Below are 14473 nucleotides of genomic sequence, written 5' to 3'. Positions count from 1 at the left end.
TTCATGTGCCTATCCAAGAGTCTCTTAAATGTCCCTAATGTACCTGCCCCCACAACCTCTGCCGGCAGTGCATTCCACGCACCCACCACTCTCTGTGTAAAAGAACTTACCCCTGACATCCCCCTTATATCTTCCTCCAATCACCTTAAAATTATGCCCCTTGTGCTAGCCATTGTTGTCCTGGGAAAAAGTCTCTGACTGTCCACTTGATCTATGCCTCTTATCACCTTGTACACCTCTATCAAGTCACCTCTCATCCTCCTCCTCTCCAAAGAGAAAAGCCCTAGCTCACTCAACCTATCCTCATAAGACATGCTCTCCAATCCCATTCCATCTTCTCTTGGTCTTACCCATGTTCCAGGTGCCGATGAAGATGGAAATCATGTCTGGTTCGTCCTGCTTCGAATGCTTGTTCTTCATTAGCTGCAGGAGTTGGCAAAATGCCTCTCGCTTCTGTAAGGGGGAGAACCACAAGAGTAAAGGCCTTGACAGAGTTGCTCCCAACATCCTTTGTGAATATTTACAGTCATCGAGCAATACAGCACAGATACAGGCCCTTCAGCCCAACCAGTCTGTGCTGACGACGGTGCCCACCCAGCTAGTCCCAATTTCCTGTGTTCAGCCCATATCCGTCCAAGCCCCACCCCTCCATGTACCTATCCAACTGCTTCTTAAATGACACGGTTGTACCTGCCTCACCCACTTCCTCTGGCAGCTCGTTCCATATACTCACCACCCTCTGCATGAAAATGTTGCCCCTCAGGTCCCTTTTAAATCTTTCCCCTCTCACCTCAAATCTATGCCCCCTAGTTTTGGACTCCCCTACCCTGGGGAAAAGACTGTTACCGTCCACCTTACCTATGTCTCTCAATTTTAAACACCTCTATAAAGTCGCCCCTCATTCTCCTACAGTCCAAGGAATAAAGAGCCAGCCTGGCCAACCTCTCCCTGTAACTCAGGCCCTCGAGTCCTGGCAACATCCTCGTAAATCTTCTCTACACTCTTTCCAGTTTAACCACGTCTTTCCTATAAACAGGGCGACCAAAACTGTGCAAAGTACTCCAAGTGTGGCCTCACCAACGACTTGTACAACTTTAGGAAAGCCAGGAGGGGCCATGAAAAGTCCTTAGCAAGTTGTATTAAGGAGAACCCAAAAGTCATTCCACTCACAAGGAATGAGGATAATGTAGGACCACTTAAGGATAAAGAAGGGAATCTGTGTTTGGATGCAGAGGGTGTGCGTGGTGTTCTGAACGAATATGTCGCTTCAGTATTTACCCAGGAAAGGGACATGCAGGACGCAGAAATTGGAACTGAGGGCAGAAACATGTTAGGGCATTTAGAGGTCAAGGAGGAGGTAGTGTTATGTCTCCTAAACAGTACTAAGGCGAATAAGTCCCTGGGGCCCAATAGGATATACCCCAGGGAGGCGAGAGAGGAAATTGCTGGGGCCTTGACCAGTATCTTTGTGTCCTCTTTGACCACGGGTGAGGTTCCAGAGGACTGGCAAGTGGCTGATGTTGTTCCTCCATTTAGGAAAGGAACAAGGGAAAATCCGGGGAACTATAGACATATGAGTCTCACATCAGTTGTAAGGAAATTGCTGGAGAAAATTTTTAGAGATAGGATATAGAAGCATCTGAAATCTAATGGCTTGATTAAGAAAAGCCAGCATGGCTTTGTGTGGGGCAAGTCGTGTCTGACTAATCTGGTTGAGTTTTTTGACAGGGGGACGAGAGAGATTGAAGGTAGAGCTGTGGATGTCATCTATATAGACTTCAGTAAGGTATTTGACAAGGTCCCACATAATAGGTTAATCAAGAAAGTTCAGATGCATGGGAGAATTGGCTGTGTGGATCCAGAACTGGCTCGCCCATAGAAGACAGAGGGTGGTGGTTGAAGGAACTTATTCGGGCTGGAGGCCTGTGAGTAGTGGTGTTCCACAGGGATCTGTACTGGGACCTCTGCTGTTTGTGATGTACATAAATGACCTGGATGAGTATGTTGATGGATGGGTTAGTAAGTTTGCAGACGACACCAAGGTTGGTGGAGTTGTGAATAGTGTAGAAGACTGGCGACGGATACAGTGTGATATAGATCAGCTGCAGATGTGGGCAGAGAAATGGCAGATGGAGTTTAACCCGGATAAATGTGAGGGGTTGCACCTTGGTGGGACTAATGTCAAGAGGCAGTACACTCTTAAGGGCAAGAACCTTAACAGTGTTGAAGAGCAGAGAGACCTTGGGGGTGCAAATCCATGGTTCATTGAAAGTGGCTACTCAGGTAAATAAGGTGGTCAAGAAGGCTTATGGAATGCTTGCATTTATTAATTGAGGTATTGAGTACAGGAGTCAAGAAGTTATGATGCGTCGCTACAGGGCTCTGGTTAGGGTGCATTTAGTGCAATTTAGTATTAAGTGTAATTCTGGTCACCTCACTATAGGAAGGATATGGAGGCTTTAGAGAGGGTGCAGAGGAGGTTTACCAGGATGCTGCCTGGATTAGAGGGCATGTGTTATCAGGAGAGGCTGGACAAACTTGGGATCTTTTCTCTGGAGCGGTGGAGACTGAGGGGTGACCTGCTGGAAGTGCATCAAATTATGAGGGGCATAGATAGGGTGGACAAGCAATATCTTTTCCCTATTATTGAGAGGAAAATGGAGGGACATGGGCATTCTGTAGGTAGGAGGGATTAGCTATGTCGGCACAACATTGTGGGCTGAAGGGCCTGTTCTGTGCTGTAATGTTCTATGTTCTTTGTATTCTGCAGATGCTGGAATCTGGAGCAATACACAAAAAGTGCTGGAGGAACTCAGCAGGTCAGGCAGCATCCGTGGAGGGAAATGTTTTGGGCCGAGACCCTTCATCAGGACTGGAAAGCAAGAGGGCAGAAACCGGAATAAGGTGGTGGGGGAGGGGGAGGAGCACACGCAGGCAGGGGACAGGTGGTGGGGGGGGGGGGGGGCGGGCAAGGAGATGAAAGGAAGTAATGTTAGAAGCTGAGAGATGATAGGTAGGAGGAGGAGGAATCCGGTAGGAGAGGGCAGCGGACCATGGAAAAAAGGGAAGGAGGTGGGGAATAGCTGGGCAGGTCATGAAGACAGGTGAGAGGAAAGAAAAGGGGATGAGGGGGCCAGGAATGAGGGAAGACGTGGGGGGGGGGGGGGTGGGGGGAGGAACTACCCATCACCTCTCAGCTTCTTACCTCATTCCTTTTCATCCCCCCTCCCCCCACCTTCCCCCCGCCCCATCTGGACTCTTGCCTTCTGCTCTCTTCCTTTCCAGTCCTGATGAAGGGTCTCGACCCAAACATCGACTGTTTACTTCCCTCCATAGATGCTGCCTGACCTGCTGAGTTCCTCCAGCACTTTGTGTGTGTAACTACCCCAGTGAATAAAGTGGTACAGAAGGCATATGGCGTCCTTGCCTTCATTGGTAGGGGGGTTGAGTATAAGAGTAAGGAAGCCATGTTGCAGCTGTATAGAACTTTGGTCAGACTGCACTTGGAGTATCGTGTGCAGTTCTGGTCGCCCCGTTACAGGAAGGATGTGCAGGCTTTGGAGAGAGTGCAGAAGAGGTTCACCAGGATGCTGCCTGGATTAGAGGGCATGAGCTAAAAGGAGAGGTTGGACAAACTTGGGTTGCTCTCCCAAGAGCAGCAGAGGCTGAGGGGGAACCAAACAGGTTTTTTAAAATTATGAGAAGCACAGACAGGGTAGACGGTTGGAATCTGTTCCCCAGGACATACTTTTAAGGTTGGGGGTGGGGGCGGGAAGTTTAAAGGCGATGTGAGGGGCAAGGTTTTTTTTTAAAACGCAGAGAGTGGCAAGTGCCTGGAATGGGTCACCAGGGGTAGTAGTGGACGCAGGCAGTTTGGTGGAGTTTAAGAGGCTTTTAGGTCAACACATGAATATGAAGGGAATGGAGGGATGTGGATGATACACAGGAGGAGGGCATTTAGTACAAATTGGAATCAAGGTTGGCATAACATTGTGGGCCAAATGGCCTCTCCAGTGCCACGTTCACTGGGAAGGCTGCAGCCAGGTAACTCACCCTCGTGGTTTCAAAGATGAAGTCTTTCCTCTGTGTTTTATCCTTTTCCTTTTCAAACAAAATTCCCAGCTTGTTGTGGACACGCTGTGACTTTATCAGCTGCCGAACTGGTGGAGGAGAAGAATATAATTCACTGAAGACTGCATTTTAGTGACGCCCATTAAGTAAGCGTGGACAAAAATCAAACACCCAGAGCATAATCACGCAAGGCAGTGGAGGCAGAGGGGACGGGTCTCCAAAGCCTGGTATCCAGATGAAAATCCACATGCCCGTTAACTTACAGATGTTCACATGGTTGATGTGAAATGATAGTGGTGCCAGATGTGGGTCAGTCGGTCGTGCTCTCTGCCTCTCAGAGTCTGGAGGTCCCAAGGTCAAGTCCTACTCCAGAGACTCGACTTCAAACACCTCGATATTACAATGCAGCGCTCCCCTGCCACTGCACTTTCAGAGACTGTGCAGGAAGAGTTTTTAAAATTCATTTGTTCAGGGGATGTTCCCATTGTTATCGTCCATCACTGATCGCCCCAGACCCGAAGACTGAGCGGAGACACAAGAGACTACAGATGCTGGAATCTGAAGCAACAATCTGCTGGAGGGACTCAGCAGGTCGAGCAGCGTCTGTGGGGGAGAGGAATTGTCAACGTTTTGGGCTGAAACCCTGCATCAGAACTGAGACCAGAGAGGCGAGATGGCCAGTATAAAGGGAAGGGGGGTGGTGAAAATATCTGCCCTGCTCATCCTGCCCCATCATCTTTTACCCCTCCTGAGTCCACCAATCACCTTAAACTGTGATCGCACCACTCCCCTTCCCCTCTTTATACCAGCCATGTCGCTTGTCCACTTTCATTTCTGATGCAGGGCCTCGACCCGAAACATTGACAGTTCCTTTCTTCCCACTGAGGCTGCTCGGCCTGCTGAGTTCCTCCAGCGGGTTGTTTGTTGTTGAGGAGCCAGTTATGACTCAGCCACATTAGTGGGTCTGGAGCCATACACAATGACCAGGTAAGGATGATGGACTTCTTTCCTACGGGGAAACTAGATGGGTTTTTAAAGACGGTCCCTGGGGACACAAGAGACTGCAGATGCTGGAATGTGGAAAGATGATCCATTCATTTCATGCACATTGCTAATAAGGCAGCACTTTTCTTTAAAATCCAGATTTATTTAGTTACCTGAAGATACAGTAGACAGTCAGAGTCTCCACCCCCCCCCCCCCCCCCCCCCAGTGTGGAAATGTCTAATACTAGAGGGCACAGCCTTTAGGTGAGGGGGAAAGGTTAAAGATTTACAAGGTAAGTTTTTGTTCACACATATCACAGCAGGTGCCACTCTTTTTACTGCACTAAACTGGACCTTGTTTTTTTTGTTCTAATTGTGTTCTTTCTTGTAAAAATTGTGTACAATTCCTATTTGCTTTATGTTTTTCTTGTGAAAGCTGCTTATCTGATGCTATGTACCTGTGATGCTGCTGCAAGTTTTTCATTGCAGCTGTGCATATATGAACTTGTGCATGTAACAATAAACTCAACTTTATTTTTGCTTGGAACGGGCTGCCTGGGGAAGGGGTGGAAGCAGATATGATAGCAACGTTTAATAGGTATTTAGACAGATACATAAACAGACAGGGGATGGAGGGATACAGACTGATGTGTAGTTTAAATTGGCATCACGGTTGCGCAGATGTCATGGGCTGAAGGACCTTTCCTGTGCTGTTCTATGTTCTATTCTGTCAGTGATGGGCAAACAATGAGCAGGCACGGCATAACATCAGCATCCCTCATCTGGCAGCGCAAGCATTCTGAGACACAACTTCCAGTTCACTGAAGTCTTTGCAGAACCCAAACCACACAGGCCTGTTCACACAGCACCATTTATACAGAAACTCTCTCCACACAGTGCAGCAGCTTCCCTCTAATTCAAGCAACTCAGAAGTTCTGCTTCTAATTATAGCACACAAACGTCAAGACACTGCAGTGTCGCTGACACAGCAGCAGCGATTCCCCCATCAAAGGAAGAAACTGAGCAAGAAGTCACAGAAGGACAAGCACTTTCAAGCAGACACTCTGTAGCCTAGATAATTGCAGCAAGCCTTCCTGTTGTGACCTCGAAATCAACATTTTATTTCTCATCTTCTAAAAATTCATCTGCTCTTTTATCCGTCCTATCAAAGTGAATAAATTCACATTTCTCAACTTTATGCCCCATCCTCCCTGTTGAGCCCTCTGCTCTGTCACCCAGCTTTCAAGGGCTGCAGTAATATTCTGTATTTGAATTCTTCACCGAAACCACAGTAAAGGACGGACAAAGATCCATGTTCCAGACCCAGACACTTGGTGTCAGTGCCTGAAAGTGCTTGACGGGCATGTACAATGACATCATTGGGCCCTCGTGACTTATTTCTCTTGCTGCATTCATTGTTCACCCCTGACTGTCCCTCATGAAGGTGGGGGGGAGCTGCCTTCTTGAACCGCTGCAGTCCTTCTAGTGAAGGTGCTCCCAGAGTGCTGCTGGGGACAGGATTTAGACCCAGTGACAATGAAGGAACGGTGGTATTTTTCACAAACCATGCTGACTTGGAGGGGAACCTGCAGGTGGTGGTGTTCCCTTGTCCTTGGTGCTAGAATCCATGGGTTTGGGAGGTGCTGTCAGAGCAGCCAGGGCGAATACCTGCAGTGCATCTTGAGGGTGGTCCACACTGCAACCTCTGTGCCAGTGTTGGAGGAATGAATGTTTAGAGTGCTGGATGTCATCGAGCTTCCCGTTGGAACAAGTGTAGAGTATCCCATCATGTTCCTGACTTATTCCTTGTAGAAAGGCTTCGGGATGTCAGGAACCAAGTCAGCCGTTGCAGCGGAACAGCAGATAGTGCTACTGCCCAAAGCTCTAGCGATAGTTTCAATCCCGACCTCAGGCGCTGCCTGTGTGGAGTTTGCATGTTCTCCCAGTGACTGCAGGGTTTTCCCTGGGTACTCTGGTTTCCACTCAGATCTCAAAGACGTGCTAACACATTAACTGGCTGCTGTAAATAATCCCTCAGTGTAGGTACATGACAAAAGAGAGTTGATAATTAAGGAAATGAGAGGGGTTTGGAACTGATGGGGTTGTTCTTCTGGGAGCTAGCATGGATCTCATGGGCTGAACAGCCTCCTGTATTAAGAAAAATGACACCCAGCCTCTGATGTGCACTGACAACCACAAGTTTCTTGTTGACGGTGATCCCCCGGATGTTGATGGTGGGGGGGGGGTGGGACTTGCTGATGGCAATACTATTAATAGTGAAGGGTATGTAGTTACACTCTCTACATTGGAGGTGGTCATTAACTAGTATTCTTGTGCGCGAATGTTAACTGCTACTTATCAGATCATGCCTGGATGTTGTCTAGGTGTTGCTAGACACACTTGTTGAGGAGCTGCAAGTGAAATTAGCATTGTACAAACAGCAGTGAACGTCCCCACTTCTGACCACAAGATGGTCAGAGGGTCATTGATAAAGCAGTTGAAGATGGTTGGCACTCCAACACTGACCAGCACCACCACCACCACACTCCTTTGTTCAAGGTGCAGCTCCAGCCACTGGAGTATTTGCCCCTTTGATGCCCACTGACGTCAGGTTTACCAAGGCTCCTTGATGCTACACTTAGTCAAATGCCATCTGGATGCCAAGGGCAGTCACTCTCCTCAGGAATTCAGCCCTTTGCTGCACGTTTGGACCAATGTTTTACTGAGCCCTGTAGCTGCGTGGTCTCAGAGAGCAGTCCAATCACAAATCATATCAAACCTCTGCAGTTCTACCACATCTAATCATAAATAGGGGGTGGACAATTGCACACAACGAGAGATGGTGGTTCCAGGAACATCCCCATCCTGAAATGAGCAGGCCATTCGGCCCTTTGGGCCTGCTGTACCCATTTAACGTGATTGTGGCTGATCATCCACTTCAGTACCCTGTTCCTGCTCTCTCCCCAAATCTTTTAGTCTTGAATGTAATTGACAACTTGGCCTCCATTGACCTCTGTCACAGAGAATTTCACAGCTTCACCACCCTCTGGGTGAAGAGATTTCTCTGGATCTCGGTTCTAAATGGCAGACATCTCTCCTGAAGCCCTGTCCCCTGGTTCTGAATCAGGAACATCCCAATCTGTTTGGTCCTGTTCGATTTTTATAGGTTTCTGCAAGACCTGTGGCAGAGACCTAGTGTTTCCATCCTGAATAAATCCACCAGTTTCTTTTGGGAAATAAAGCAGTGGGTAGGACCAAAGTGACCAACCAATACGTCTTGGTTTCTGATTTGACTCTGGTCCTATAAGAAAGCACCTGACACATTTCTGTCCAGTGCCTCAGCTGATGGGTAACTTTCACATGAACTCCTACCAGTTTGCCTGTCAGGTTTCCTCTGCAGGGCTGAGGTAGATTCCCAGATAGAAGAGGTGTGCTGAGCTCCACGCAAATGGTCTCACCTCGCTCAGCAAGGAGTCTACCCACCACTGACCGACCAGTAGTACGAAGAATTTCTCCCAATGACCCATGTGGAGGATGAATCTAAGAATCAGACTTATTATTACTGACGTATGATGTGAAATGTGTTGTTTTGCAGCAGCAGTACAGTGCAAAGACAGAAAATTAATATAAATGACAAAAATAAATAAATAGTGCAAAAAAGGAACATGGTAGTGTTCATGGACCATTCAGAACTCTTTTGACTTGTTTTTTGGGATGCAGCCAAAAAACTGAGAGCACTGTGCATCCTCTGTAGATCAACAGGGTCTCTGAGCACCAAGACCACACCATCAGACTAAGCCAAGAGAATTACCTACATGCCCACATGTGTAGAGGCATATCCATCAACCTACTGTGAAGCTGATGCGGGAATGGCTCAATGCAGATAGAGGCAGTCCTCGGGTTACAACAGGGCTCTGGTCCCAAGAAATGTTCGTAACCTGACCCGACCCAGTTAGTGAGACTGCTTAGTGCTCCCAGCTCTGCCTGGCTCAACCAGGTCATTGTGGCTCAGAGGGTGGGGAGAGACTCTGTTCCCACTGGGCAGAAGATGCCCACAGCAGCCAGGAAATCCATCCCCATCCATCCTGCTGGTCTCCCAAATACTTGTCTGTGTGTACAGGGTGTCCAAAAGTCAGGTGTTTATAACCCAGGGAGGACCTGTAGGATATAGCTAGCCAGACAGGGGACATTACCAATGCACTCTTCTCCCAAAGACAGGGGATGCCGGGCCAAGGACCATACACTTTCACCAGGCACTCTGTAGCAGCGTACACAAGTCAGACCCCGTCCCATCATGAAGGCATTCTGACTGGCTGCATCAACATCTAGTATGGGAGCTCCAATGCACAGGAACACAAGAGGCTACAGAGAGCAGTTCCGTCACGGGTACAGCTCTCCCCACCATCGAGGAACATCTACAAGAGGCGATGTCTCAGGAAGGCGACATCTATCATCAGGGACCCCCACCATCCGGGCTGTGCCCTCTTCTCGATGCTGCCATTAGGCAGGAGGTACAGAAGCCTGAAGACCACACCTCAAGGTTCAACAACAGCTTCCTCCCCACTGCCATCTGCTTCCTGAACCCTTTTGAGAAACCTAAATTCTACCTCAGACTGCATTTCCCTCAACTTGCACAAGTGTCATTGTTTATTTTTATTTTTGTCATGCAAGTTATGTATAATTTGTTAATATAAGTTTATATAATTTATGTTTGCCATGTTTGTAATGTATTCTGCTGCAAAAGGCTGACCTGCAAGGCACTTATACCCTGGGTATGTCTGCCCATGACAATGAACTTAAAACTTTAACAGTTGACCTCGTTGAATGCAATCTTCTGGTTGAGAGGGCTCCTCCTCAAACTTTCCTGTCCTAGGAGTGTCTGACGGGACATTATTGAGGGAGTTTTACTCTACGCCGATCTATGCCCTTGGCAATGTTTGATCGAGAACACCAACTTATCATGTGACAAAGATTGATACAAAAAAAAGTTAAAAGGGGTCCATTAATTTTTTATACTAAACATGGCATTAAACATTTAACACTGTTCTTTTCAGCAACCTCAGGCGTACAGCTTAGTGTTACTGCTCTCAGTCCCAAACTTCAACTGAATTATTGCAATGAATACTATAAGAGGCCCTCCTCCTTACTTTTGTCATGTGTAAATGTGTTCCAGTCCTCCTGAGCGTCCTTGGATTTCTTCATAACCACCAGTTTATCCCCATCCACATCCACACTGAGCGAATGTTTCTGTGATTTACCAATCTTTGTTAAGTCAGTCAGGTTTACATCCAGTTTCACCTGAGGAGGATGAAAATAAGTGAACAGATCAGTGCCAAAGTTGTACGGGGTTTAATAATTTACTTTTACTTGTACCTGCTGGCTCAGTGGTAGCACACCCACCGAAATCAAAGGTCCATGAATTCAAAGTGCACCTGGATATTCTCAATGCAGCACTGAGGGAATGCTGCACTGTTGGAGAGATACAATTGAGGGAGCTTCACACGGTCAATGGGATCAGTGGATGGGAAGGGGTAAATAGAGTGGAGAGGAAGCAATACTGAGGATTGCTGCAGATATACCGATGGGGAGGTGATATACAGGTGAAGAGTACTGAAGGTTGATGCTCTGTCAAGAGGGCAATAGTAGAACTGGAGGGGTAAGGCTAATTAAGCTCTACATCAGTGGAGGTGCTGTGTTTTTGTTTTGGAAGAGTTGACAAACTGAGGTTCAATTTGCCCACTTGCATGGTTGTACAAGACGTAATTAGCCCAATTTTATCTTTCAATTAACATAACTGCTGTACTTGGGAATTTACTGTACAAAAATTAGCCACCATTCTTCCTGCAACAATGACAAAAGTCAAACCTCCTCCTTTGACAGTGAAACACTCCGGGTTGTTTCAACTGTGTGAAGGATGTCGTCAAAAATGGAGCTTTAGTTTTTCTAGTCATCTAAAACAAACAGCAGTGAAGTCTACCGGATTTCACATTGCAATCCCATCGTCCTCTAATTGGTACTCAATTTCTGCTGTCACAGGTCACATCCCCCCTGCACTCATGGAATGGCACAGAGCTGGGTGCTAAGTTTCAACACTTGGACACTAGCCCCACATGGCAAGTGAGGTTAGTGCCCAGAACTCTGCCAGTTAACACCATTAACTGTAATTTTTCCAAAATTAGTATGAAGATCAACTCAACGTGACTGCAAGCAGGACAATTAAAATGTAATTGCAAAGAGCAACCAAAGAAGCACTTTAACATCTAAGCCCAAAAAGCAGATCATGACAAAGAATTTTTTTTTTCCCTTTTCTTAACCCAATAACATTTCAGCAGTTTAGTTGCTCAAGAGAAGCCCTCTTCTCAGCAGACCTGAAATTAATTGTCCATTAAAATCAGTCCATACTATTCCCCAGCTATTATTACAGGCAAAGACATGACCCTCAACTCTGTTAACACCTACCCAGCACCTACTCACCTGTGAAAGCACATCATTGCGTTTTACAGCACAGATGGCTGAAATTTGGCTCATTGCATCTGTTTCAGTCTTTGAACGAGCTCTCTAATTAGTCTCATTCCCCCACTCTTTCCCCAGAGCCTTGTAAATTTGCTCTTTTCTACTACCTATCGAATTCTGCTTTGAAAATTCTCATTGGATCCACTTCCATTGATGCACATTCCAAATCACAATAACTAACTATGTAAAAAGAATTCCCCTCCTGATGTTTCATCTGTGTCCTACAGTTATAAACCTCAGGAAGCAGTTTCTCCATTTACTCTTCTCAAAACTCCTCATAATTTTAAACATCTTGCCTAATTTTTTCTCCAAACAGAACTCCAGCATCGTCAGTATCACCATGTAACTGCTGCCTCATCCTCCAGGACTGGTCCGGTAATTCTCGCCTGACCCCACTGCATCCTCTCATCTTGATGCTCTTCAAGTGCAGTGAACGTAATAACCAAGCTGGGACCTAATCTGCACTTTTATGCAATTTACAGTAACCAGAGAATACAACAACTCTGCTCCTACCCCTTGGGAGAAGTCAGGAGTCATACAGCACAGAAACTGGACCAACTCATCCATGCCGACCAAGGCGTCTACCTGATCTAGTCCCATTTGCCTGCCTTGGGCCCATATCCCTGTGAACCTTTCCTACCCACACACCTGTCCAAATGTCTTGTAAATTTTGCAATTGTACCTGCCTCTACACTTCCTCTGGCAGCTTGTTTCATATACCCAAAACTTGCCCCTCAGGTCCCCTTTAAACCTTTCCCCTCTCACACTGAACCAATGCCCTCTAGTTTTCGAGTCCCCATCCCTGGGAAAGGGACAAGTAACCATCCACCTCCCCTATGCCCCTCATGATTTTATAAACCTGTATAAGGTCCCAGGTGTCAGCACACCCCAATGGAATAGCCTTGTCCTGGGAGAGCTGCCTTTTTAATCACTTTCTGTTCCGGACCTGGGAGGGGGAGCAGAACTTACCACCTCAGGAAACACTGACACACCAACCTGAGCAGAAGGCAGTAGGTCATTACCTCAAAGGCCTGCACTGGAATACTCTTTGCCTTGCGAGGTATTGCGTGAGAGAACATGGAAGACTGCGAGGTGAAGCTGGGACAGGAACTCATTTCCTGCAGTGCTTTCAAAGCCTGAAGGGAGGAAGAACAAATCACCTGTGAGATTGGAATGTTGCACATTCTTAATTCATTGTAAACTGTGGGTGAAGGATCTGGGCTCCCAGCAGAAGGTGCCTACAGAGCTAAAAGAAGTTTAGAAAATGAGTCCATAACGAGGGTGTTGGGTAAGCAGACATTGGAACAGGTTTAGAAAGAGCAGAAGGTCATCTAGTCACTCGAGCCTGTTCTCTATTCAATGAGGTCATAGCTGATCCATGACCCGATTCCATACACCCACTATTTTTGTGTTCCCATTCAGGAAGGGGAAAGAGATGAGCATGTGCCAGTCTACATTGGGTGCTGGTGGTTGGGGGTGGGTGGGGTTGGAGGAGAAAATCGCCAGTGGAGAGAGTCAGCAGCTTTAAATTCCTGGGCGTTAACATATCAGATGACCTGTCCTGGGCCCTGCACATAGATGCAATCATAAGGAAAGCGCACTAGCATCTTTACTTTCTTAGGAGGTTCAGCTTGTCACTGATCACTTTAACAAACTTCTACACTGGTTGTATCATGGTCTGGTGCGGCAATTTGAATTCGCAGGAACGTAAGAAGCTGCAGGGAGTAGTGGACTCAGTCCAATACATCACAGGCACATCCCTCCCCAACATCGGGAGTAACTACAGGAGGTGCTGCCTCGAGAAGGCAACATCCATCATCAAGGATCCCCACCATCCAGGCCGTGCCATCTTCTCACAGCTACCATCGGGCAAGAAGTACAGAAGCCTGAAGAATCCTCCGATCTTCCCACACCACTCCCAAATCTGAGGTTTACAAGATAGTAGAAGCTGCAAAGTTTCCACTAGGACCTCCCACAGCAATCTAGAATTCATTCCATTTGGACCAGGGGACTTCCATGCTTTGAGTTCTGCAACCTTTTGAGTGTATCCCCTCTACGTCAGTCAATTTTATCAAATTTCTATTACTCTGAAGGAGAAATACTGGCAGCACCATCCTTGTGAAGACAGATACAATGTGTTCAGTGACCACTTGAACTCAACACTAAGTCTGCTGTTTGGTCCCTTGTTGAGCCATATCCTTTGAGCATCTTGCCAGCATCCATGTGTTTGTGACAAAAGAGAATGGAGCAATGTCCCAGCTTTTGGATTTAAACCATACTGGCGCTAGCCAGCAATGCTCACTCTGCCCCTCAGATGGGCAATCTCGTACATTATCTTGCTCAAACATGAGTAATGCAGCTACAGGAAGGCTTACTCATGTCAATGCTAGCTTTCTCTGAAGAGAAATAAAAATAGCTTTGGTGCTGATGAACATGATAAGACTGAGTGCATAATCACTACACGCAGCTAGTGGACGATAAACATATTTGGAAAGTTGAGTGGGGGGGTGGGGAAGGGAGAGTGAGAGAGAGGGAGGGGACAAGAGTGCAAGAGAAGAGAAAAAAGGGATGCTTTCTTCTTGATAATGACATGTTGTGAATTGTTGAGAGCTCCATGAAGACAAACTGTTCAATGCACGTCAGCACTCACCTTCCTCTCCATGGAAGACAGGAGGTCCTTCAGGACTGAGAGCTTCATAACCAGGTTTTCCAGTTCCTGATCTCCACCCTGACTACTGGCCTGCAAGAAAAGAACCAAATGACCCAGAGCAATCCCATAAATTCATTGGTTCAATAAGTTTCTGCTTGGCGAGAAGTTAATCCAAGAAAAGTTTTATGGTCTCTTGAATTCAGCCCTATTACTCATTCCCGATTTCCACTGTATCCCCATCAGTAATCGAGCTTT

General features: G+C 46.9%; 1 protein-coding gene across 1 annotated transcript in view; it reads right to left on the bottom strand.

Annotated features, from left to right (window-relative positions):
- The window catches only part of inppl1a (inositol polyphosphate phosphatase-like 1a), a 172149-nt gene that overhangs the window by 52431 nt on the left and 105245 nt on the right, over window positions 1-14473 (bottom strand). The window contains exons 7-11 of the mRNA XM_052025624.1: window positions 14219-14308; window positions 12591-12704; window positions 10203-10353; window positions 4054-4160; window positions 351-453 (exon numbers count right to left, since the gene is read on the bottom strand). Of these exons, the coding sequence (XP_051881584.1) occupies window positions 351-453; window positions 4054-4160; window positions 10203-10353; window positions 12591-12704; window positions 14219-14308 (565 nt within the window). The remainder of the gene's footprint in view (window positions 1-350; window positions 454-4053; window positions 4161-10202; window positions 10354-12590; window positions 12705-14218; window positions 14309-14473) is intronic.

Source organism: Pristis pectinata, chromosome 11, assembly GCF_009764475.1.
Source record: "Pristis pectinata isolate sPriPec2 chromosome 11, sPriPec2.1.pri, whole genome shotgun sequence".
In the NCBI taxonomy this organism is placed as follows: domain Eukaryota; kingdom Metazoa; phylum Chordata; class Chondrichthyes; order Rhinopristiformes; family Pristidae; genus Pristis; species Pristis pectinata.
The sequence above is the reverse complement of the archived record's forward strand: the minus strand, read 5'-3'. Positions and strand labels throughout refer to the sequence as shown.